This window comes from Macaca mulatta, chromosome 20, assembly GCF_049350105.2.
Source record: "Macaca mulatta isolate MMU2019108-1 chromosome 20, T2T-MMU8v2.0, whole genome shotgun sequence".
NCBI lineage: Eukaryota > Metazoa > Chordata > Mammalia > Primates > Cercopithecidae > Macaca > Macaca mulatta.
The window spans coordinates 53,113,100-53,138,759 of NC_133425.1; the positions used below are offsets into that span (position 1 = coordinate 53,113,100).

Here is a 25,660-nt window from a genome sequence, read left to right on the forward strand (position 1 = left end):
GCTGGTCTCGAACTCCAGGGCTCAAGTGATTTACCTGCCTTGGACTCCAAAGTGCTGGGATTACAGGTGTGAGCCACCGTGCCTGGCCTCATTCATTCATTCTTTCTTCTTCACATTCACTCATTTAAGTTACTTGACATTCCTGAGCTCTGGTTCAGTGTCAGGTGCAGGCCGATGCCGTCCCCCACACCCCCCGCCCACATCCACCACACTTTCAGATGCCCCAAGAACTTGAACTTCATTTATTACAAAGAACTGGGTTCACTGCATTGTATGATGAACAGTGAAGCCTAGAGGGGCAGCCCAGGCTGCGGCTCCAACAACCTCCCCCAACATGGCCAGCCCTGCATGAAGTCCTGGGTGGGTGAGGTCACCTGGACTGGGCCTTGGAGCTGTCCTGTATTTATAAAACCAAATGGGTCCAAAGACTCCTGGAGATACATACATATATATATGAGAGACATAGGCTTCCTTTCCACAGGGCGTTTGTAAGTGGGACTGTTGACACCATCCCTGGGAGAGAAGAAAGTCGGCTGTGGCAGGGACTGGTCCCAGAGTGAGCCTAGGCGCTGCATCAGTTTGAGTGGCTGGTTAGCCTGGACCCTGGGCAGGTGTGGGGCGGCCCATCCTGCCAGCCACAGGAAGCTCTAGGCCACCTGGATTTGCAGGTCCTCGTCCTCGTCCAGGTCGCTGGCTCCATCCCCGGCCTCCTCGGTGCCAAAGCGAGCACTGCGGATCTTCCCGAAGAGGGGAGCGTTCTGCTGCTGCCTGCGGAGCCTGCGGGGTTGAGGTGACAGGAGGTTAGAGCAGCCTGGCCGGCAGTCCTCCAGTAAGGTGGCTGCAGCTGGTGCAGCAGCAGTTAAGCCTTCCCTGGCGCTTTCCCTGCTGTCTCATCTCCTGTAATCTCCTTATATGATAGAGGTGCCATTATCACCCCCATTTTATAAGCAAGGAAACCGAGGCACAGAAAGGTGAAGTCATTCGCTCAAAGTCACACAGATGGTGGGGAGTGGGGCAGAGCTCTGAACTGAAGTGGGTGGTGCCAGAGCAGCTGGGCGGTTAGAGAAGTGAAGGAGTTGGCTCAAGGTCATGCTGTGGGATTTGAACCCAAGCCTGGCTCTCAGAGCACAGGCAGCAGAGTTGGGTGGTGGCGACGGTGGTGGTCGGCTGAGCCCTCTACATTCCCAGTGTCAGTGAGAAAGGGCTCAGCCCCAGTTCTTCCTCACATTAAAATTCCTAAAGTCAAAATTTACGAGCAAAACTTTGACTCTAAGAAGAGCTGGTGAAGGAAATGCCGATCCTTCCCCCCACCCCCCAGCAAAGTGGCCACCCCGGCTGCATCTTACTGGAAGGCATGAATTATTAACACGCAAGGGAGGGGCAGAGGCGGGGGCCTCCATTACTGCACAGTGATTTAGTGAGCTGTCCCCGGAACATTAAAGCACAAAAAGTTGGAAAGTAAAACGACACAGCGGTCCTGGGTGGCCCCACCCTCCCGGATGGAAGCACTTGAGAGGCTCAGCAGAGCCTGCCTGCCCACTTCTGGAGTTTATGGCTCCTGAACAATGTGACCCAGACTGCGGGAAAGCCCCAAGGCTAAGTGGGCTTTTGAAGGGTGTGTCCTGCGGGGTCAGAGTGGGCAGAGCCAGCCAGGCATGGGTCCTGACTTGGACCCATGCCTGGGCCCCTGCACAACACTTTATGGGCATCATCCCAGGCGGGTGGGGAAATCGAGGCTCAGTTTACCATGGGAAAACGGCTGTTAGGTCTCTGCAGCCCATACTCTAAGCCACAAGATCTCAGCAAACAGCAGCATATAGTAAATGCTCAGTAAATAAGGGCTTGGATGGTTGATGGCCAGGGGTGATTCTGCCTGGCCACCCATGAACTGTGTGGCCATGGAAAGACTTACCCTCTTGGGCCTTAGTTTCCTCATCTGCCAGCCCCCTAGGAAAAAACATCTTTCCTTTCTCTCATAGAAGCGGTGTGATGCTGAAGCACAATATGTAACCCAAATATAAGCCCCTCCCCAGCAGTAGTAGTAATAGTAGTAATAGCAGCAGCTGCTGACAATTACTCAGCATTTATTATGTGCCAGGTGTTTTCCTTTCTCTCTGTCTCTGTCTCTCTCTCTCTCCCTCTCTCTCTGTCTCTTTCTCTCTTTCTTTCTGACAGGATCTCACTCTGTCTCCCAGGTTGGAGTGCAGTGGTGTCATCACAGCTCACTACAGCTATGAACTCCTGAGCTCAAGTGATCCTCCTGCCTCGGTCTCCCAAGTAGGCGGAACTACAGGCACACACCACCATGCCTGGTAAGTTTTGTATTTTTTTGTAGACATGGGGTCTTGCTATGTTGCCCAGGGGTCTCGAACTCCTAGTCTCAAGCAATCCTCTTGCCCCGGCCTCTCAAAGTATTGGGATTACAGGTGTGAGCTACCATGCCTCGCCTCCAGGTACTTTCATAAGAATGGATCAGCTCATTTAATGCTCACAACAATCAAGAGGTAAGAACTATCACCATCCCCATTTTACAGATGAAGAAACTGACACAGAGAGGTTAAATAAGTGTCCCAAGGCCACACAGCTGCTAATGCTGAGCCAGGCTTCACACCATTCAGGCAGTCTGGCTGCAGAACCGGGCACCCTCTATTCCACGAAAGAAGAGAATGCAAGTAAATGCATTCTCAGGGCCCGGCACCGGTCAATTCTGTGATCCGGCACAGGTCAATGCTGTGGCTCCAATGCTCCTTGGGCCTCCCAGCTGTGAAGTGGGAGGGACCTGGACTGAAGTTTTCTGATATCACCTGGCTCTGTGATTCACAGAGTGCTGGGAAGGAGACAGGGCTGGGGGAGGGAGGCAGGGCGTGCTGGGTGGGGCCTGTTGGCAGTGGAGGGGATCCAGGCCTGGGGCCCCTCCACGGTTCCCTGCTTGCCAGTCTCTCAGATCCCTGATGTCCTGGTGTCACCTGGGCCCAGTAACCCTGAGGACTGCTTATTCTTCTTGTCCATGAATCTGGAGCCCTGCTGGCCCCACCCACTGTCCCCCCCACCCCCGCCTTGGGCCTGACCTCTCCAGCCCGCCCTTCCGGCCCTCACTCCGCCCACCAGCCCTCCCACTAGAGGAGACAATTCCAGGGCCTGCAGCTGGCCTGACTTCCTGCACCCCCTGCCCTGGTTTCCTGGCTCTGGCCCTTCCTGCCCGGAGGGGAAAGGATTCTGGCTCCAGGCACCTGGATCTCTTCCTTCTCCGTCTCCCCCACCAGCCTTGGTTTGGGCTCCATCCCTGACTGGAGGGTTCCCTGGCTGGAAGTCTCTGCCCTGTTTTTGTTCCCTGCCTGGGGCCCACCTGGACTGCAGGTGCTCCAGTTGCACTTGCAGGTTCTCACTCTGCTCCGTCTGCTCGTCCAGCGACCGCTGCAGCTTACGTGCCTGGTTGTGGGCCTCGTCCAGCTGTGGGGGGGTGAGCAGGGCCGAGAGCATGAGGGTCACCCAGGGCTGGGCAAGGCCGGCCACCCGCCCAGGGACAACCACTCCCAACGCTGTTCCCTGGGAAGGTGCTCCTCCCAGAGCGTTTGCTCCTTGAGGCCTAGGCTAAGGTTTACCTCTTCCAGAAAAGCATCGCTTCGGTTCCTCTCCATCCCCTTTGCCTCCTCTTGCACATCTACCCATCCTCCCAAGCCCTGCACTACTGATGCAGCCATCCACCTCCTATCCTTCTGTCCCCATCAGTCTGTCCATCTGACCATTTGTCCAGGGAGATATTCATCTGCCCATGGAGACAGTCACCCATCACTCCCCATCCATTCATCTAATCAGCTGCCCATCCAGCATGCCTAGCCATGCCTTCCTGCTCTCCCGGACACACCTATCTTCCCATCAACCTGGCCTTTCTCCCTCTCCATTCGTTCTTCCACCCACTGACCCAGTCAGCTGTCCATCCGTTTGTCCACTGTCTACCCATCCAGCCATCATCTGTTCATACATCCATTGGAACCACCCATCCATCCGCCGCCCTGCTTCTCTCTCCCATTCATCCATCCACTCATTCCTTCATCTATCGGTTCATCCATGCACACATCCATCTTGTCTTCTCTTCATTTTTCTTCCTATCTTCCCACCCACATGTCTATCCTGCCATCCATTCATCACACACCTACCCACTCTACCCTGGGCACCTCCTGAGAGCCAGGCTTGTGCTGGGCACCAGGGGCTGAGAATGGAGAGGCCAGGAGGGCCCTGCGGCCCCCACTCCTCCCTGGCTGAGGTCTGTGGCTGCCCCTGCCCCTCCGTGGTCCTCACCTCATCCTCAGCCTGGGCCAGCTCCTTCTTGAGCTCCTCCACCCGCAGCCGCAGCTTCTTCACCTCGGCCTCGTGCTGCTCCACCCGCCGGTTGGCATGTGCCAGCTCTGCCACCTTCTCCTGGAACTGCTTCTTCAGCTTGCCATGCACATGCTTCAAGTCTGCCAGCTCCTGCAGGGCACAGGGATGGGGTGGGAGGGAGGGGGGATCAGTATCAGCCTGGGCGCCATGCCAGGGAGTCCCATGAGGTCAGGCAGTTCTAGGGATGCTGGGTGTCTCTCCTTCCCAGAATCTCTCCATCTGCTGTCTGAAATATCAGCATTAGAGGTTTGGCTGAGAAGCCAGAGGCTGGAGGTGCCTTCTAGGGAGTGAGAAGGCTGGATGGGTGGAACCTGTGGCTCCAGTTTGGATGTGTAACTTTCAGATGCTACTGGATCTGCCCTGGAGCTGTTGAAGCAGAATCGGGGTTTCTGGGGAAGGATGAGGTCTGGAGTCTTCAGGGGCATATACATGGCATTGAAAGACCTGGGTTGGGAATGAGCTAGGCTGGGGAGTAGGTGGGTGTCTCAGAGCCCAGAGTGGTTGGGGAGAGGAAGGGCAGCCAGCAAAAGAGGTGCCTATACTCTGGAGGTCTGTGAGTTCTCCCAGCCTCAGTTTCCATATCTGTAAAATAGGAATAGGCATTGCCTGAAAGTCTCGAGTCCATCCTTTTTGTTCCATCTCCACCGACTGCAACCTGGTCCAGGTCTCCTCCCTCTCTTGCTGTCCAGAGAATGTCAACAGCTTCCCCCCAGCCTGTATTCCCATCCTTTGTCCACACAGACTGCTCACACTTTCCTCCTGCTTTAAACTCTCTCGAGGAGGCCCACCACTCCTGCCTCACCTACCACATCCCCCCGCTCACTCCCCTCCAGCACACTGGCCTTGTTCCTCCAAAGCTCTGTGTCTCTTTCACCACGGACGTTTATTCATGTTAGTCCTAACTTCTCTCCATCCCCTCCCCTAAATCCACACACTACCAGTCAACAGCTGCTTTTCCTAGAGAACTCAGTTTATTTATTTATTATTCTTTTTTTGAGACAGAGTTTCTCTCTGTCACCCAGGCTGGGGTGCAGTGGTGCAATCTCAGCTCAGTGCAACCTCCGCCTCCCGGTTTCAAGCGATTCTCCTGCCTCAGCCACCCAAGTAGCTGGGATTACAGGCGCCCACCACAATGCTCGGCTAATTTTTGTATTTTTAGTAGAGATGGGGTTTCGCCATGTCAGCCAGACTGGTCCCAAACTGCTGACCTCAGGTGATCCGCCCGCCCCAGCCTCCCAAAGTGCTGAGATTACAGGTGTGTGCCACTGCGCCCAGCTGAGAACTCAGTTTAAAATTCACTGCCTCCAGGAGACATTTCCAGGACCGTGGGCCTAAGCCAGGTCTCCTGGTATCCCCTCTTCTTGCTGGTGACCATGAAGCTGTGTGATTGGCATGAATCTGTGTGACAGAGAGAGCCACGTGCACATCCCCCAAGTGAGCCTTCAGCTCCATGAGGGGAAGAGGGGAGGCCACATCTGTCTGCTCAGTGCTGTGTCCCTGGCACCTAGAGTGGAGCCTGGCACACAGTAAGTGCTCAATGAATGTGGCTACTATAATTACTAACTGGTCTAGCACACAAGGTGCTCAATACATGCAGCTACCATAATTATCACCAGGCCTGACACACAGTAGGGAGGCTACGCTCTGGGAGGTGGCGGCCCCAGCACTGGCCACTCCACTCCTTGCCCCACCTTGTTCTTCTCGAAGAGCGCGGCCTGGCTGGCCCTCAGGTCACAGTCCAGTGCGCTGGCTGTCTGCCGCCGCCGCCGGGCCAGCGCCTCCTCCAGGTCCCCGACCTGTGCCCGCAGCTTCTTGTTCTCCCGTTCAAGGCCCAGTTTCTCTGTCTCTAGCCGCTCCCGGCGGCCCCACTCCGCGGCATTTTCGGCCTGCAGCCGCTCCATCTGCAGCAGGGCAGGGCAGAGTGAGGACTCCCAGGGGAGGGGGCATGCAGGGCCTGAGCTGGATGCCCCCACCACCTCCTGGAGCCATTTTTGGCTCCAGGAAGCAGATCCAGCTGCACTGGCTATAATTAAGCTGGGCTCATTTCATGGTGTACAGGATGTGAGAGCGCTTCTGGCCTCTGTATGGGAGAGAGGCCTGCCTCCTGCAGATCAGGACACCCTTGGATGTGGCTGGTCCTCCTCAGAGCATAGGCCTGGCCCCTGCCCTTTTCCCAGTGACCCGCTGATGGAGGCAGGGCCCCAGGACCCCTAAACCCAAGTCCTCCTGGGTCCCATCCATGGCCTCACCTCGCCCCTCAGCTCGGCCATCTTCCGGTCCATGCTGGAGCGTGCACCGAGCTCATCCTCCAGGTCCTCAGACATGCGGCCCAGCTCATCCTGGTGCGCCTCCTTCAGGATGCTGAGCTGCAAGGATAAGGCCCCACCTGGTCATGAGAACCACCAGGATACAGCCTGGAACCAGCTCCAGGGGTAGGTACCAGTGCAGGAGTGCTCAGCGTAGAGCCTGAGGCAGCACCCAAATGGGGCAGGCACCAGGTATTCCAAACAGACCTCAAATCTGACCACTTCCGCTCCTCCCAATGTCTCTCTTCCTCATTACTGTCTAGCCTCCCAGTGTCTACATCTGGCCCTTCTCCGTCAACCCATTTTCCACAACAGCAGCCCAGAGGGAGCTTTTAACAAAGATGAATGCAATCATACCACCCTCCTCCCACGAAGCCTCTGATGGCTCCCAGGTGCCTTAGGGTAAAGTCCAGCTCCTCTCTACACTCACAAAGCCCTGCACGATTGGGTGCCTACCCACCACTCTCCCCTTAGTTCACTGTACTCCAGGCACCATGGACTCCTTTCTACTCCTCAGACACACCAAGTTCCTGCCCACCACAGGGCCTTTGCACATGCGTGGAACATTCTTTCTGAGACACTTCATAGGACTGATTTTTCTTACTCTCAGGCCTTGACCTAAAGGTCCCCTCCTTAGGGATGCCTCCTCTGTCCACCTGGCTTGGAGGAGGGGCCTCCTCATCCCACTCCCCACTGGAAAGCTAGCCTGGGAGGATGGGGAGCTTCTGTGTCTGTCCACCTTTGTGTCGTTGTGTGGCCTGGGCACAGGGCTGCCCTCAGTGTGTAGTGACTGATTCCAACACTGCTCTGCACACGGATGCATCAGAATTGCTTGGCATGCATTTAAGACAATAACATTTCTTGTGGGATACAGCAAACCCCAACAAACTGCTGCTCCCTGCAACACATGGATGAGTTTTCAACACACAGTGTTGAGGGAGAAACGCCACATACAAAAGAGAACCTTTATAATTTTCTACTAAATTGTACATTTGTGTTTCCTTTGCTTTTCTTCAAATGATTATACTTCATAATTTGAAAAGAATACAAAACAGGGTCCTGGACCCAAGGCTGAAAGGTGCTGATTCAGGAAGGTGGAGGTGAGGTCTGGGAATCTGTATTTTAGGAGATTTCCTAAGAGATTCTCATGTAAGACCAGTCTCGGTCCTCTCCAGGACAATTTTAGACTCTAAAGGTCTGTGATCCTCCCAGCTGCTAGAAACCGACTGATCCAGTGCGGCGTTCCGTGGCTGGCTGCGCCCTCTGGTGGCCACTGAGGCCTGCACAGGAGGCAGTAGTGGCAGCTCAGCCTGCTCTGAGCCCCCACACCGGCACTGTAGCCTCAGTTTCCCCATCTGTAAGGTAGGGATATGAGGACTCAGCTCCCTGGACTGCCATGAGGCTTCAGTGACACCTAGTACAGATAGGAGCCCAATGAACGCCACATCCAGACTCCTCCTCTTCATCTTGGTCTACAAGGCCCCCTCCTGCGGCCTCGCCTCTCACTTCCTGCTCTCCAGACACTTGGCCCTCCCTGTTTCCCGCACATGCTGGGCTTGTTCCTGCCTCAGGACTTTGGCATCGCTGTGCCTTCTGCCAGGAACACTCTCCCCTGTATCTTCTCAAGGACAGCTTCCTCTAGCCCCTTTAGGTCTTGCCTCAAATGCCACCTTCTTAGGCCTTTCCTGACTTACCAGCCCATCTCTCTCATTCCGTTTTGACTCTCTCATAACTCACGAATCTGCCTGGTGACTGTTGGTCTCCCTTGCCCTCAGCCCCCACAAAGTGAGCTCCTGAAGGCAGGGACCGTGCCTGCCCAACACTCAGGACAACTCAGAATTAAATAAATAAATAAATAAATAAATAAAGCCAGGCATGGTGGCTCACACCTGTAATCCCAGCACTTTCGAGGCTGAGGCAGAAGGATCACTTGGGTTCAGGAGTTCAAGACCAGCCTGGCCAACATGGTGAAACCCTGTCTCTACTACAAATACAAAAATTAGCTGGGCGTGGTTGTGGGCGCCTATAATCCCAGCTATTCGGGAAGCTGAGGCATGAGAATCACTTGAACCTGGGAGGTGGAGGTTGCAGTGAGCTGAGATCACACCACTGCACTCTAGCCTAGGCGACAGAGTGAGACTCTGTCTCAAAAAAAAAAAAAAAAAAAAAAAAAAAAAAGAACGACTGTCAGATGAATTAATGAATGAATTCTCTCTTCTATTTCCACTACTGAAATTCAACAGTGTGATCCTGCCACCTCCAGGAAGCCCCTCTGGTCTCCAAGACTCACCTGCTTGAGCATCTCCTGCTTGGTCTTGCTCAGCTCCTCATACTTGATCTTCCACTGGCTGAGCTCCCCCTCTAGCTTCTCAATGTTTCTGCTCAATGCCAGTTTATCCCTAGGGAAGGCACAGACACAGGGGTGAGCCCACCGAGGCCCTCTGCTTGGAGTCCTCACCAAAGGTGGCCCTGCCGTGTACCCTCTGCACTTGTTGAGCCCAAGTCCAAAATCCTTGCCTTGGTATTCAGGCCCAGGCGCCCTACGTGGCTACAAGCACCCTGGCTTTGCAGTTCTCCTGGAACTGCATTCCCTATCCAAGTGCAAGTGCCCTGCTCACATTGCGGGGAGGTGGTTGGGGTTCCAGCGCACTGAGCATCCCCGGGCAAGAACCTCTCTCCTGCTGTACTCCAGGCTCATCTGAAAATGGCTCCAGGAGGTGGCAGCCCCAGCACTGACCACTCCACTCCTTGCCCCACCTTGTTCTTCTCGAAGAGCTGTCAAAGGCCACCCTGCTCCTGTCTGTTTTGTAGACTATGTTCCCTGCAAGGCTTGGTCTGAACACACCGTTCTGCAAATAGAAACGCTGGAAAACACTGTCCAGTGACCTGGAGAGAGGGTCCTCTCTTGCCATCGTCACTGTGTGGGATCCCTACATCCTCCCATAACCGCCACCCTGCCTTGATCTTGAATGAGGCACTGTAGGTAACAAGCGTGATGCCTGGCCCTGGCAGAGTAGGTGCTCACCAATGGCTGAGCTCAGCATCACCTTCCAGCACGCTGCCCTTCATAACCCCACACCACGCTGGCCTCTCTCTCTGAGAGTGGAAAACTCCACGCCTCCAACATGGGGTTCCCAGAGGGGACGTCACCCTGTAGGAGGCATGTTGAAAACCCACGGGGACATTTTTGGCTATCCCAGTGATTAGGGGTCATTTAGTGGGCGGGGGCCAGGGTGCCTGACTCCCTGCAATGCCCTGGGCGTTCTGCCCATCAGGATGCATTCTGCATCCTACTGAATGCACGCACAGCCCACTGGACATTGCTCGGGGTGCAGATGAGCTGAGCCTAGAGCCTCACTCTGATTTACATCGAAACACAAAGTAATGTTTATACTAACACACACTGAATTTTCTAGGAATGGAATCACTGTATAAACTGAGGGAAGACTGCACTTTTCTTTGTTTTTAGAGACAGGATCTGGCTCTGCATTCCAGAGACTGGAGCGCAGATCACAGCTCACTGCCTGGAACCGCACTCCCTACCAGAGGGCAAGTGCCCAGCTCATACTGTGGGGAGGGGGTCAAGGCTCCAGAGCACTGGGCATGTCTGGGCAAGTACCTCCCTCCCGCTCTGCCCCAGGTTCGTCTGTCAAGGACCACCCTGTTCACAGGGTGAACTGTTCACAGCTCACTGCAACCCTGAACTCCTGGGCTCAAGCGATCCTGCCACCTCGAGCTCCCAAAGTACTGGGATTACAGGCATGAGCCACTATGCCTGGCTGCACTTTTCTTTGTTCAGAACTTTACCAAAGGTTGTTCATCTCTCAAGAAACCTCATCATCACAGTGACACTACTTGTGTCTTTGAGTTGCTAACTCTGCACACCTGCATGAGCCGCCTTTGTAGCTGTCTTGCGAGGTGACTTAAATGTGCAGATACATGTAAGCCTTCAACACAGCACCTGACTCGGAGCATGTGCTATGTGTTTGCTGTTGTAACTATCGTCACTATCATCCCATGTAAAGACACCCACTCTGACCACTTCATCATTTCTTCTGGAGGAGCTAGCCCAAGCCCTTCCATATCACAACATGTGTATTTTAAGTTACTTTCAGGCTGGGTGCAGTGACTCATACTGTAATCCTGGCACTTTGGGAGGCCAAGGCAGGTGGACTGCCTGAGCTCAGGAGTTCAAGAGCAGCCTGGGCAACAAGGTGAAACCCTGTCTCTACTAAAAATACAAAAAATTAGCTGGGCGTGGTGGTGTGTGCCTATAGTCCTAGCTACTCAGGAGGCTGACGCATGAGAATTGCTTGAACCAGGGAGACAGAGATTGTAGTGAGCCAAGATAGCGCCACCGTACTCCAGCCTGGGCAACAGAGTGAGACTCTGTCTCCAAAAAAAAAAAAAAAAAAAAAAGTTACTTTCACTTCTACTTTATATTTCAGTTAGTGCACTAGGTTGATTTTTTTGCTTGTTTGGCTTAAACAGTCAAAATTTATTCTCTCATATTTCTAGAGGCTAGAAGTCCAAGATCTAGTTGTTGGCAGGGCTGGTTCTCTGAGGGCTGCGAGAAGGAATCTGTTCCATGCGTCTCCCCCAGCTTCTGGCAGTTTGCTGGCCATCTTTGGTATTCCTTGACCAAAGATGCAACGATGTCCACAGAAGCATCGTCCTGATCTCTGCCTACATCTTCACAGAGGCATTATACTGATTTTTTTTTGAGACAGTGTCTCTCTCTGCCACCTAGGCTGGAGGGTACTGGTGCAATCATACAATCATAGCTCCCTCAGCCTCGATCTCCTGGGCTCGGGCCATCCTCCCGCCTCAGCCTTCCAAGTAGCTGGGACTACAGTGGCACAGCACCATTCCCAGCTAATATATATATTTTTTCTTTTTTTGTAGGCTGGGCACAATGGCTCATGCCTGTATTCCCGGCACTATGGGAAGCTGAGGTGGGTGGATTACCTGAGGTCAGGAGTTCGAGACCAGCCTGGCCAACATGGTAAAACTCCGCTACTAAAAATACAAAAATTAGCCAGGTCTGGTGGCACATGCCTGTAATCCCAGTTACTCGGGAGGCTGAGGCAAGAGAATCACTTGAACATGGGAGGCAGAGGTTACAGTGAGCCGAGACTGTGCTACTGTACTCCAGCCTGGGCGACAGAGTAAGGCTCTGTCTTTTTTTGTAGAGACAGGGTCTTGCTGTGTGGCCCAGGCTGGTCTCAAGCAATTCTCCTGCCTTGGAATCCCAAAGTGCTAAGATTACAGGCATGAGTCACTGCACCTGGCCATTATATTGATTTTTTTTAAAAGGGGTATGTAGATAGGTTATGCTATTGATGTATTTAATTTCTGGACAGAAAAACTGCAGAATATTCATTATCATCAAGCTTGGGCCCTCTAAACTGCCCTGATCAAGGTCACTGGTTACCTCCACATTCTAAATCCAATGGTCAGGGCTCAGCCCTGTTCTTACTGATCACTGTGTCCTCTGGGAAACCGTTTCTTGTGGTTCCCCTTCCCCAGCCCAGCTTCCTTCTCTTGTCTCCTCTGCTGTTTCCCTTTCCTCTAACAGACCTCTAAGCTTGGCACTTCAGGGCTGGATCCTCTGACCTCTTCCCTATCCACACTCACTCCTTGGCCCTTGGCCAGGCTCATGGTTTTTTTTTTTTTTTTTTTAATACAGAATCTTGCTCTGTCACCCAGGCTGGAGCGCAGTGGCACAATTCTGGCTCACTGCAACCTCCACCTCCCCACTTCAAGCAATTCTTCTGCCTCAGCCTCCTGAGTAGCTGGTATTACAGGTGCCTGCCACCATGCCTGGCTAACTTTTGCATTTTTAGTAGAGATGGGGTTTCACCATGTTGGTCAGGTGGGTCTCGAACTCCTGACCTCAAGTGATCTGCCCACCTCAGCCTCCCAAAGTGCTGGGATTACAGGCGTGAGCCACCGCACACGGCCCAGCTCATGGCTTTCAATATCATCTCTTCACTGGTGACTCTTGCATTTTTACCTCCAGCACAGGACCGTCTCATGAACTCCAGACTCATTCACTTCCCCAGCTGCCTCCCTGCCATCTCAAACTCACAGGTACAAAACCAAAGTCCCAGCTGCAACCTACCAACTTCCCTGTCTCCATTCCCTGCTTTTACCCTGCCCACAGCCCTCTCCCCCAGCTAGAAAGTAAGTTTCAGGAAGGCAAGGGCTTCTGTCTTATTTATGGCTGTATCCTCAGGGCTGAGCACAGTGCCTGGTCCAGAACAGGTGCCCAGTAACATATTATTTGAATGAAGAAATAAAAACTTGCATTGAGTTCTCGGGTGGAACACCACTGCTCTACAGTTCCAAGACACAGCCTAAACACTACCTGTCATCTTCGCGAGTCTAAAGTTCTGTCATTCTGGGGGTGCTCACCTGGCCCTACCGCTGCCCCCTCCTGCCTCCCACGACTCACTCTCGCTCCTTGAGCAGCACCTTCTGGGACTCATCCAGTCGTAGCCGCAGGGCAGTCAACTTGGAGGCCTCCTCCTCCGTGGTAGCTGTGTCCTCCCAGGGCAGCCGGCTCCGCTCCTGGCGGCCTGAGCTGCCCCGCGGGCCCCCGGCCCCCACGCTGCGTGCCTCCCAGCAGTCCTCAGACTCCTCCGGCATGCTCTTCAGTAGGCTCTCCACCAGCTCCAGTTCCTGCGGGGACCAAGGTGGAGGCTGGAGCAGTGGCCGCCAAGCCAGGCCCTGGGTCTGAGATCAGCTTGATGGGTAACCTTGGGCAAGTCACTCAGTGTCTTTGGGCCTCAGTTTCCTCTTCTGCTGCCTGCCTCTCCAGCTCAGACACGCCCTGCTCTGGGCCTCCCATTTCACCTCCTGGAGCTGCAGAGTGTCAGCGCCATGGTTCCCTGTATCCTAGAAGATTCCCCAGGAGAGGTGGTGAGCTCCCTGTCACTGGAAGTATGCAAACCTATAGTGGGGCACTGATGGGAACAAATGTTGAAGCAGGAATTCCTGTAATGGCTTAAGCCTAGATTCCTTCCAAAGGAATTCCAGCTCTAAGATCCTGTTTTTTAAGGGGCAAACAGTAAAGCATGGGGAGACTGGTGACATGGGCAAGCAGTGCCTGTGAAGAGAGCCAGCTCTCAGACAGCAAGCAGTGAGAAATTACGAACCCAGGGCCGAGACCCCTTCCTTCTTGCCATCTTCCCCTTCTTCTCTGCCCCTGCCATCCCCAAGGCCTGTCTCTGACACAAACCCACAAGGACCACAGCCCCCGTTCCAGCTTCTCCCACAGCCTTTCCAGATGAGTCCGGGCCAACCTCTTCCTGGCTCGGCCCTCGGTTTCTCTAGCTGGACTGGAGTGGTGGCCCTGAGGACTCCCTGAGGAGTGAGAGCTACTCTTCTGTATCTCAGATTATCCAGGTGGGGGTGGCAACTGGTTCAAAGCCCTGTTTTACTAATGGGGAACAGGGAGAGATAGGACTTGTTCTGGGCCACAGCATGAAGAGGCTGGGCTGGAGGACAAACTCAGACTGCAAGCCTAGGGCTCCTGCGACTGCCCACAGCCCTCTGGCCTGTGATGGACAACTGGAACAAGGACAGGACAGGAACGCATTGTGCACAGTGAACACCACCTCCAAACACCAGGTCGCCCCAGGGAAGAGGGGACTTCAGCCACAGGAGGCAGCAGTGCCCGAGCTAGCCTATGGGGTGGAGGGGGCTGGGCAGGAGAGAGGAGGGGGCAGTCTTATCTGGAAGAGTTGGCCTGTCCAGGGACTGAGCTGGGGACAGAGCTGGGGAGCTGAGCTTGGACCCTGCCCCTAGGTGGTTTTCTGGTAACAGGCCTGCTGGCTCAGGAGAGGGTGCCCTCTGCAGCAGTATAATCATATTTCACTGCAACCTCGACCTCCTGGGTTCAAGGGATCCTCCTGCCACAGTCACAGCCTCCCAAGTAGCTGGTACTCCAGGTACGAGTCACGTCGTCCTGCCCTCCTGGCACTTTTCACAGCTAATTCCTACTTATCATTCTAGTCTCAGCTTGAATGTGCCCTCTTCCAGGAAAGCTTCTGTGAAGCCTGCGTCAGGGACCTCCTTTGTGATCCCAGTGCCCTGATTTCCCCCACCGCTCAGCTCTGATTGAATCAATGGACTCAGCTCTGCTACGAATCAGCTAACTTCCAGGCAAGCTGCTGGATCCCTCTCCTGCTCAAAGGGGATGATTCCTTGGTTCTGTTGACTTATCAGGTGTGGGAGTGGAGGTATCACAGAACTTGGGATTCTCCACCCTGAGGTCTCCGGAAGGAAGATGATGTGAGGCCCCACAAGGGTAGAACCCGACCTGGAGAAGTGAAACCTCCAGGAGGCCAGGCCTTTACTAGCTTGTTTCTGAGCCCAGCAGCTCAGGCCAATCGGCCCCGCCCACTTCGAGACTGGGGCGCGAACGCCCCGCCCGCGCCGCGCACCTGGCTGCTGGGCGGCCTCTCGGATCCGACGTCACGCACTGGCTCGCGCTCCGCCTCCGGCTCGGGGCCGTCGCGCATCTGGTCGGCGACGCCTCTGGCGCCCCTCAGCCGCGCCAGCTCGCGACCCCGTGCCTCGCACTCGCCCTGTGCCTCCTGGCGCTCGCGCCGTGCGCCCGCCAGTTCTTTGGTGAGCGCGTCCAGGCGCTGGCGCAGCTGGCGCACCTCTTCGCGCGCGCGGTTGCGCTCAGCGCGCACCTTGCTCCACTTCTCGCGCCAATTGGCAGTGCAGTCCGACCACCAGCGCATGGTCTTCTCCATCTGCGCCGCCCGCGCCCGCGCCTCCTCCAGCTCCCGCAGCCGCAGCTCCTCGCGGCTCTCCCAGTCGCCGTCGGCCAGCAGCGCGGGCGCGGGGGGCAGGGGCAGCGCGGGGGGCGGCCCGGGCGAGGGCGTGCCGCTGGGCGGCGTGGGCGGCAGGGAGTCGGCAGGCCCCATGCGCTCCGGCGACGGGCTGCCTAGGATGGTCAGGAGGCTACCCTTGGACAGCTGCGGGGATTCGGCCAGCCGGGGGCTGGGCCCGTGGCTCATGGTGCGGCCGGGCGGGCCCTGGGCTCGAACTGGCGGCCGGGCTCAGGGGCGGCTACGGGGACGCGCGGCGGACGCGATACCACTGTGCATGATGGCGCCGCGCCCCGCTTCTCTCCAGGCCACAGGGCGGAGGACGCCTCCTCGGACCTGCGGGAGAACGCAACCGTTATTGGACTGACCACCGTCAGTCTGGAAGATCAGCCGCGCTAAGGGCCAGGCGGAGAGAACCGAACGGCCAAGGTGGGAGGAGTGAGTTCTGTTCCAGGAGCGTCCCAGTGAGGCAGGATTGGTGGCGCAAAGGCCCGCAAAAGCCTCCTCAGTGGCCTCCAGACTCCCATTCCAATCCCTTCACCTAGCGGCGCTGATCTGAAACCTTGATCTGTTCTTTATCATCCAGGTCCCATCTCGATGGCTTATACTATACTACTGTCCCACTTCCGCACGGGACCCACTAAGGGGCACTGGGCTGGTGCCAGGAGTCCGCTCCCTGCCTCTTCCTGCACTGGGCTAACTTCTTTAAAATTCTTCTGAGATATCACCTCCTCCTGGAAGCCCTCCTGGAGCTCCTCAGGCCAGGTCTGTCAGCCCCTTATGTGTCTCCATCACTGCACTAACTTACCCTGCCCTTTATGTGTCTGCTCTGTACCCTTAACCCAAGGCTGTGAGAGTTTGCTGTGGTCCGGGACTGGGTCGTGGCCACTGTTTTAGTCCCAACACATGATGACAATGATATTTGTGGAGGGCAGGCCACAAGCCAGGCATTATGCCCAGGGCTTTAGGTGAACGATCTCATTTATTCCTTAAAGAGTGGAGGTGAGGAAAATGATTACCTCCATTTATGGTATCTATGAGTCCAAATGCAAACTCTAGTAAGGATTTGCTGAATGAATGCACGCGCTGGGGATGATGATGGAAATAAACCAGTCCTCAGATGGCAGGGGCTTCTGAGAGTACAGCAGGATGTTCCCTCCCCTTCTTTGCTGGAACCACCCCTCCCTGACACCCTGACTCACTGCAAACATCTCTCTTGTTCTCTGTGTCTCACTTCAGCCTCCCCATTGCCCAGCAATGGGCTCTGCCATTTATGGGCCATGCCTCTGCCTTAAAATAAATGAGAGGCATGTCCTTCTCTGTCCCCAGTCTGACCCAGTCTCCCTCCATTGTGGCCTCTGCTGACTGCCACCCACCAATAGCCCCTTGGGACATCACACCTTTCCATCCCCATTAGGCAGAGAGCCCTGGTCCACAGATCTTCATGCCTGCCCCTAAGACTCACCCTTTCTGAGTGATCAGTGCACTGTCGGTGGGACTCTCAGCACTGGCTGTCCCCAAGGCTGCCTGGCAGCCTTCTGTGTCCCCTCTCCACCCTCTTCCAATCTCTAACCCACCTCATTCTTGGCAGATGATCTAATGTCAGGGTTTGCAGTGAAAAAGGAAGCTGTCAAGCCCCACGGCTCCCTCCTCTCTGCCCCTAAGAGGACAGAGGGGTTCTCCTTGAGCCGAAGGCCCCCTCCTGCCTGTCCCACCCTAGCCAGTGACATCCTCTCCAGGGGCCTTACCCCTGCTGAAGTGTCTCCTGGCACCTTCTTCTCCCCTCCCCTGGCTCCTTCCTTTTAAGGCCCTTCCAAAGTGGTCCACACTTACTGTCTCCACTCCATCTACCTCCTTGGTGCTCTGCCACCCAGCCACCTATGGCAGGCTGGTTTCCAGGCCCCTGTGACGGTGTCCCCTGTGGACCTACCATGCCACCTGCTTCCCTGCCTCACTTCTTCCACGTCTTCCTCTCCAGGTTTCCCCTCCTCTCTAGCTGCTCGTCAGCCTCCCAGGTGGACCCCCTGGGCTTAACCCTCGAGTGCTGCTGTCATCCAGCCCTGGGCCCCCTTCTCCTCTCACGCTATCCCTGCCCGAGCCATCTTGCTATGTCCTCAACCCTCAACCCCAAGTCTCTCTCCAGCCCAGGTTGCCCTCAGAGCCTGCCATACCTCCATCCAGATGCCTGATAGACAACTCAGGCTCGTCTTGGTCAAAATGGAACTTGCTGCCTCCATTCCCCCCATGACCAGCTCCTTCTGGGTGCTCCTCCGAGAGAAGGCACTTCCTCACTCCTACCAGCTGTGGGGGCCCCTGAAATCTGCCTTCTCTCCTCCCCCACCCACCACCAAACCTTGTCAGTCTGTCTGCCTTGCATCTACCTTCCATCCACCTTCTTTGTCCACAGTCACTAACCTGTCAGGGTCCACACCACCTTCACTCACCTGGGCAACAGTACCCACACCCACCTCCCTGCCCATCATGCACTTTTGCCTCCTTCAAATCCGTTCTCAAAAGCAACAGCCAGAGTTGCTTATAAGAACCTGACCACTCTGGTGGCCACCCCTTGTGTCATTACCAATACTGATTCCTCCCTAGCCTCAATTCTAAGGTTACTCCCTCTAGGACTCAACTCCAAATACTCTCCAATCCTAGCAAGGAGCCACAAGCCACTGATCCCACCACTGCACTGCCCACCCCCCACGTCCCTCTCCTTCCCAGCTCACCTTCGGTGCTCCTAATCTCTCCCTTGCCAGCACCCTCCATGCCCTAGGCCCCTTCTGTTGTGGACTGTCCCGGCAAACGCCAACCCTGTTCCCTCCACTGCTTTGCTCGCTCTTACCTTCAACTGTGGAGCCAGGCATTGGAGGTTTACACCACTAGGTGGAGCAGTATTTTTAAAAATTCATGACCTTTTGTCAAGGTTCCTCCATGCTGCTCAGAGACCCCACTGCATTTCTCTAGGCCATTTGCTGTTCGTTTATTGTCTGTCTGCCTTTACCATGCATGAGGTCTAGGCCCAGCTCTGACACCAACCTTATGTAAGCCACTGTCCCTTTCTGGGCTTCAGTTTCCCCATGTGTAGAAGGGAGGATGTGTGAGAGAGACCACTGCTTCTTCATCAGGGTATCCTTCAGATTCACCCGGACACTTGGCCCCATACCCGAGAGAGTCATGTTTGGTAGGTGTGGAGCTGAGAATTTGCATTTTAATCGTTTGGGGTATTTGAGTATTTGGCGTTGCTTTCTTACTACCCACAGTTCCATAAACACAACGTGTACATCCTGACCCTGATAACATCTGTGTCACACACCCAGATACAGCCATACAGATCCAGGCACTGACATCCCGGGAGATCCCTAGCAGCCTGTGCCTCTGTGACTCAGTCTCTCCACCTGTGCAGTGAGTTCGCTGGCCTTGATGCCCGTGTGTGTTCACAAACATCTGTGCACACACAGACATGCAATCCCATGCACAGATGAGAACACCCAGGGGCAGATACACATATGCTCAGATGGACCAACAGGCACACACAACTACACGGGTGCATGGAGAGACATTCGCCTGTAGACACAGACACACCTGAAGACACACACATGCCAGCACACTGACACACAGGTACAAGGACATGCAAGGAGACATGCTCATCCCCAGAAGTAGATACACACACACACACACACACACACACACACACACACACACACGCAGACACACACACTCCTCATTTTCCTGGCCTAGCTCCACATAGAGAAGCTCTTGGAAAAGAAAAACAATGTGAGAGCCTGCGGGGGAGGAGGGGGGGAGGAGGAGGAGGAGGAGGAGGAGGAGGAGGCAGGAAACCCGAGTGCCAGCCAGCAGCTGTGCTGGGTATGGGGGCCTGGGCCCTGTCGGCTGGGCCCTTCCCGCAGCCCCTGAACCAGGAGCCTGGCAGGGAGGGGGTCATTGCCACATCCTCCCTGCCTCTGGGAGCTGCCAGGCCTGGCACAGGGCTTGGCCCGGAGAGGGCCACCGGCTCCTTCCAGGAATCCAAGCCTGTTGCGCAGGGCCAGGGCAGGCACCACCCAGGCCCCTAATGGCTTCCAGGCACCCATGCTAAAGGCAGAGATGCGGGATCCAGACTCAGCTCGTTCTCCTTCCCAGCGTCCTGGCCAGGCCCCTCCTAGGAGGAAGGAGGAGAAAGGGGCACAGCAGGGCAGGGAAGTTTTGCAACAGCACTCCCACCTTTGTACTTCAGGCCCAGGGTCCCCTGGAGCGGGTGTGTGGGAAGGGGTGGGGTCAGGGTCCTCAGGAGTTTTCTGGAGAAGCCCACCCCGCCGCCAGCACACCAGGAATCCTGCACTCCCACATAGACCCAAGGGCAGCCAGACCCTGCCTAGCAACACCTCCCCCCATCCCTCCCCACTCATACAGCACAGCCCTGGGGACACACACTCACATACAGCCCCAGTAATGCACACACTCACACACAGCCCTGGGGACCCGCATTCACACACAGCCCCAGTAACACTCACACACATGGCCCCAGGGACCCGCACTCACACACAGCCCCAGTAACCTGCATGCTCACACACACATAGCCCTGGTAATGCACACACTCACATGCAGCCCCAGTAACACGTGCACACTCACACTCACACACACAGCCCCAGTAACGCGCACACTCACTGAGGGGCAGCAGCAGCGCAGAGCATGGCCCACAGTCATGGAGATGCCCCAGCTGCCCTGCCCACCCCTTCCAGCAGGCTCAGTGCCCTCTTCCCATGAGGTGTGTATGTGTGTGGGGTGGGGCCTCCTGTTCCCTTGGCATCACTGCCCCACCAAGGGGCAGGTCATGGTGGGACCACCCACCACAGGCCCCAGGGAGCCTTTCCTATCCCACTCTCTCTTGTCCTGCCTCCCAACAGCCAGACGGGTCTGTTACTGCTTTAAGTCTCTGGGTTTGTATTCCAAATGCCCCTGTCCCAGACTCCAGAGCCCCCACCCATCTGCAAGTTCAGCTGCCACCAACTCCAGGAAATGCCTTGATCTCCCCAACCACCCCCCAACCTGGGGAGCACAGCCCTACAACCTCCCACAGCCAGGCCTGGCAAGCTGCCGTCTCCTGGCAGTACAGGCTTCCCCCATCCAGATGGGACACTTGTGCCACTTAGAGCTTCTAGGACAGGCCCCACAGATACTAACTGATTAATGCTAGCTGGTGGGCTGGAGAGCAGAAGACTGAATTACGACCTTACATCCCCTTAGCTGGGCAGCAGAGCTGAGTAGAAACCAGGGCTCCTGAACCCCAGCCCCACAGCTGTGCTCACTGGTAGCTCACTCCAGGACAGAAACAGGAATATTTTGGTCTGACACTTGCTCCAGGCTAGGCCCTCATCAGCCCTGCCCACAGAAAGTGACCAGTGGTTCCTGTTGCTTGTGGACTTGTCTGGAATATCTCTCCTTCCTTCATCAGCAAACTCCTATACATCCTTCAAAACCCACCTCCAGCGTCCCCTCCCCTGGGAAGCCTTCTCTAACCTCTGTACAGAGTATGCTCCCAAAGCACCAGGCACCTCCCTATTCTACAGCAAAGGCTTCACTTTGAAGTCCACAAGTGAGGGCATCAGCACAGGGCCCAGCATACAGCAGATGCGTGATGGATGGAAGGTACCCCTAAGAAGGTAGTACCACTCTTAGGGGTACCCTTGTGACCATGCAGAGTTTGGGAAGGTTGAGTCATCCTAAGGATCAGGAGTCAGTCTGTGGCCAGGCTCTGAGACAGGTAGGTATCTGAGCCTGTCTGTGGCCATGGTCGGAGTAAGAGGTCGTCTCACGGCCAGGTCAGCTGTCCCACCTTTTACCTGGGGAAGCCTAATTGACCCAGAGGGAAACAATGTTGTGTTTTGTCCTCAATGTTTGGATGGGTCTCTCCATATCCAGTGAGAAGAATGAGTAATGCCAAGGCCTGGACAGGGGCCAACTGAAGGGATGGGGAGCCCAGTGGCCCAACCCCTTCCCCCAGGTCTGAAACCCTGTAGATCCTCCCAGAGCCTTTCAGGTAGGGCCCTGGGACAAGCCCATGGCCACAGGCCTGGCTGCGGACAGAAAGCAGAGCCCAGTGGGAAACCACAGAGGACAGCCTGATTGAATAAGTGCAGGGCCCAAGGCTGGTCAGCCCACAGACTGCGGGCACCTGTCCCTGTGACCTGCTGCCCAGGCTCCAGCTGTAGGACCTCTTGGGGGAGCTCGCTGGCGGGGAGGGAAGGGATGGAGGCTAAGCCTCCAGGCTGGACCTGAGCTCGGGGGTAGGCACCCCTGGTCTGTTCCCAGGTACCCCTATCTTAGACTGAGGAGCTACAGAGACAGCCTGGATCACTGATTTGAACTCCTTTCTTTACAGATGGACCAACTGAGGCACAGAGGTACAGCTACGTGTCTGTGTCCACACCATAGACCAGCAGAAAGGCCAGGGTAGGGAGCTGGAGATGGGATGCTTCCTCTCCTGGGTCTTGACCACCTGAGGGGCACAGTGCCCACCTACACGATGTGGGTCCTACACGATGAGGGGCACAGTGCCCACCTACACAGAGCACCTACACGATGGGGTCAGCAGGCACCAGGCGAAGTGGATACTCACAGCTGGGATGGCGGCGTGAACCTTCATGGGAGCCGACCCCGACCCCAGCCCCACCCCTCTCGGCAACACCGTGAACTTGTCACTCTTGTACAGCAGACATCCCACTAGTCCCAGCTCCGTCACTGATATGCTGTGTGATATCTGCAAGTCTCTGCCCTCTCTGGGCCTCAGTTTCCCTACCTACAGGATGGGGAGAGGCACTAAAAAGATTCCTGAACGCTCTAACAGGTGGGCAGACTTCGCTAACCCAAATCAATCCAACCCCCACAAAAGCCCTGGCAGAGCGGGGGTGGGGAGGTAGACACCACCCCCATCTAAGGTAGAGAAACTGAAGCCCCAGCCCTGGGTCGTCTTACTCCTCACTTAGTCGCCCCCTCCTAGGCTGCCGGCCCTGCTAGCCGCCCGGCTCCCCCTAGCGGCGGGCGGAGGGTGGAGGGGGTTCCCGGCCCGTGCGGCGCGGTCCCGCCCACCCCACCGCAAGGCCCCCATTGGCAGCCGCCGCGGCTCTGGGCAGAGCGCCGTGTTCTGATTGGCCAGCACCGCCCGTCCATCCCGCATTCGCCATGGCGACCACGTTGGGTCCCCCGGGAGAGTTCCAAATTCCGTCCCCGCCCGCCGCCCCCTCCCGTCCGGCCCGGGCCGCGGCATTCCGGAGGCGCCTCCCCTCCCCCATCTCCCCGCGGCCCCTCCCCACTGGAGACCTGGGGTTCCAGCGGGTGAGGGAGTCCGGGGAGGGGTCTAGAAAGTTCTGCTCTGAGTTCGGGGGTTGCCGGGGGCGCCCCGACTGTGTCTGCTCCTACAGCACGCCCCACAACTTAACCCCTTTTTTCCCGCGGAAAGCGCGCGGCCTGGAGCAAGTTCCCGGGCCGCTGTGGCGTGCCGCCCCTCGCCTGCCGCCCCCACTCACCGCGGGCCGAGACCTGCGGGCTCCGGCCGTCCGAGCCGCCGCGGCGGGGTGGAGCGGACACAGTGCAGCGGCGACCGCCGCTGGAGGGGCCGAGGGAGGGCCGCGGAGTCTCCTCCTCCCTCCTGGGGGGAGGGGAAGCAGGGGGAGCGGCGGGGCCCCCGAGGCGGTCGCAGGCTGCGGCCCCGCTGTGACCCCGGCCCGCCGAGCTGCTGTGGTGGAGGCTCCAGCCTAACTTCTGGGCGAGGGGTGCGGGCCGGGGCGGTGGGCTCTGCTGCAGAGCTGGCCGGACCCCGATGGAGGCCCCACCCCCATGAGGGGCCGAGAGTGGGGGGGCTCGCCTTTCTTGGTTCAGGTTTCCTCAGCGCCAACTAGGTACGAGGCGCCCCCCGCAGAAACGGGCACCGCGGGTCCCAGCTCGGCACGTGGAGCGAGCTTAGCAAGTCTTCACTGTTGTTACTTGCATTCTTCCCTGGGCCAGCTCTGCCACCGAGTGGACGTGGGCCAACAAGTCTGTACCCATCGGGCCTCAGTTTCTCCTTCTGTACAACAAAAGGGTTGACGAAAGCAGCCTCGCGCTTAAGAAGTGGGGGGCGCGGGGAGCACTCGGCCCGGCGGGCAGAGGCTTTTCTCCGCATCGCGATGGTGGTTAGCAGGCCCTGGGGAATTACGGTAATGCACCTTCGGGGGCGCCCGTATGTTTTGGGGGTAGGGTGTTTGTGATCTTGGCTGGAAAGCGGGGACAGGCGTCTGGAGGACTCCCCACCACATCCTGTACCCTGGAAGGCCCCCGAGGTGAATCTATTTAAAAGAAGACCAAAAATTCACCAAGACAGTGGAGAAAACCCAGCCTGATTGGGATTTTACCTAGAAAAAGAAGCTAAATATTACAAAGATAAGTTCGTTTTACCCCATGATTAACAGAGTTTAGATTATGATTGCAACCACGCACGCCTTAGAATGAACCAAGAATGAATCAAATGTTAACACTGGAAGTCTTATTTTTTCTTGTAGTGGTTGAGTATGTAGCATCCTTCCCTTCTGATTTGGTTTTTGCAGTAAGAGTCATTTTTGCAAAAATATTTGAAAGCTTCCTCAAACTCTAGGATCACTCTGAATCCTTTGGTAGTCCAGTGATTTTTTTCGGGTCTGGGTCACTTCCCTTGCAGACGTTCCCTTTCTCTGTGGGCAGCGGCTGTTCCATTTCTCCTGCATTGCTTCCACCAACTTCATGAAATCCCACACTTTGCAAGACTGGTAGTTTCACTTGTCGATTCATTTGCTTTGTATTTGTTCTGCATGGCTGAATGCTGACAGCGTCTGTTCACCAGCCAGAGACAGATAGGGGATGTATGCGGTTTGAGTACTCAGAGGACAAGGGCATCCACGTTTTACAGCTGGGGAAGTGAAGGCTCAGAGAGGCTCTTGGCTCAGACTTGCACAGGGTCCTAGAGTCAGTGACAGCCTTGGGTCAAGAGCCCAGAGGTCTTGCCCAGAGTTTTTGGAGGTGGAAATGGGGCTGGGGAAGGTGGTGGAGACTGAGTTGATGGTGCACCTGAACTCCTCACTATCAGGCCTTCTCTCCTTAGAGAGAAGCAATAAATATTGTCCTGAGGGTGTCTTTTGCAGGGGCTAGGGTTGGGTGATGTGACCCACCCGATCGTAGAACCAAGGTAGGTGCTGGCCACAGGTTCTGGCAGCTCCCATGATGTTACCTTAGTTACCTTGGGGCTGGGTGTTATTACCACCGTGTCATAATGAGAAAAGTGAAGATCAGAAGTGACTGGGCTGGGCACGGTGGCTCACACTTGTAATCCCGGTGCTTTGAGAAGCCGAAGCAGGAGGATCGCCTGAGGCCTGGAGTTCAAGACCAGCGTGGGCAACATAGGGACACCCTGTCTCTACAAAAAGATGAAAAGTTTAGACAGGTGTGGTGGTACGCACCTGTAGTCCCAGCTAACTTGGGAGGCAGAGGCCAGAGGATCATCTCAAGTAACTGGCCCGGGGTCACCCTATGAGATTTTGGATCCTAGATCTGACTGTTTCAATTTTACTGTAGTTCTCTTTCTAGAACAACACCTCCAGGTGCCTCTCTGAATGCAAGGTTGATCTGGCATCAGCCTCCCCCGTGGTCTTGGTAGGGTTTCTCTCTGGCAGTCTGTCCCACTCCTCTCAACTCAGGACAGTCAGGTTTTTGAGGTGTGTATCGATATTTTTCACACTTCAGCAGTTCTCTTCCTGTATCACTGCCATCACTTTTTGCCACTAACACATGACGCTTGTGCCCTTATTTACTTAGCATTTTTCTTTAAATCATTCCACTGTGGAGGATCTACGTGTATCTTAAAGGCTATTTCATATAGCCAGGTAAATAGAAAATTTGTATAATTTGCCAGAAGTAGAAGAAAATCACAACAATAAATAGCATGCAAATAAAACAACATTAGTAAAGTCTAGCTAGAAACGTTCTCTTTGTTAAGAAGGGGCATCATTTCTACACCCATGTTCATTGCAGCATTAATCACAATAGCTGAAAGGTGGAAGTAACTCAAGTGTCCATCAACAGATGAATGAACAAAATGTAATGTGTATTATACACATAGTGGAA

General features: G+C 55.6%; 2 protein-coding genes across 7 annotated transcripts in view; one reads left to right on the forward strand and one right to left on the reverse strand.

Moving 5' to 3' along the window:
- Positions 1-227: 227 nt before the first annotated feature.
- CCDC102A (coiled-coil domain containing 102A) lies at positions 228-23,699 on the reverse strand. The gene is made up of 9 exons (XM_015126250.3): positions 23,056-23,699; positions 15,137-15,868; positions 13,144-13,370; positions 8,977-9,085; positions 6,630-6,746; positions 6,072-6,281; positions 4,300-4,470; positions 3,347-3,450; positions 228-777 (listed from the first exon to the last, which is right to left on the reverse strand). Exons 2-9 carry the CDS (start codon positions 15,719-15,721, stop codon positions 648-650), a joined length of 1,653 nt encoding a protein of 550 aa, XP_014981736.1. The 5' UTR covers positions 15,722-15,868; positions 23,056-23,699; the 3' UTR covers positions 228-647.
- Positions 15,839-25,660, forward strand: part of ADGRG5 (adhesion G protein-coupled receptor G5) — a 50,231-nt gene continuing 40,409 nt past the window's right edge. The window contains exons 1-5 of one of the 6 annotated variants that reach the window (XM_077986210.1): positions 15,839-16,001; positions 16,119-16,297; positions 18,603-18,713; positions 21,912-21,982; positions 22,242-22,376. The gene's annotated coding sequence lies outside the window, so the exon portion shown is untranslated. Of the gene's footprint in view, positions 16,011-16,118; positions 16,298-18,602; positions 18,714-21,911; positions 21,983-22,241; positions 22,377-22,851; positions 23,725-25,660 lie in introns of those variants that run through there. The other 5 variants (XM_077986211.1, XM_077986199.1, XM_077986217.1 and 2 more) reach the window with 5 other exon arrangements.

Coding starts and splice junctions, on each gene's coding strand:
- CCDC102A (XM_015126250.3), bottom strand. CDS start 15,721: ATGAGCCACGGGCCCAGCCCCCGGCTGGCCGAATCCCCGCAGCTGTCC. Junction 9,086..13,143: donor GTGCTGCTCAAGGAGCGAGA/GTGAGTCGTGGG, acceptor TGCCTTCCCTAG/GGATAAACTGGCATTGAGCA. Junction 6,747..8,976: donor AGCAGGAGATGCTCAAGCAG/GTGAGTCTTGGA, acceptor TTATCCTTGCAG/CTCAGCATCCTGAAGGAGGC.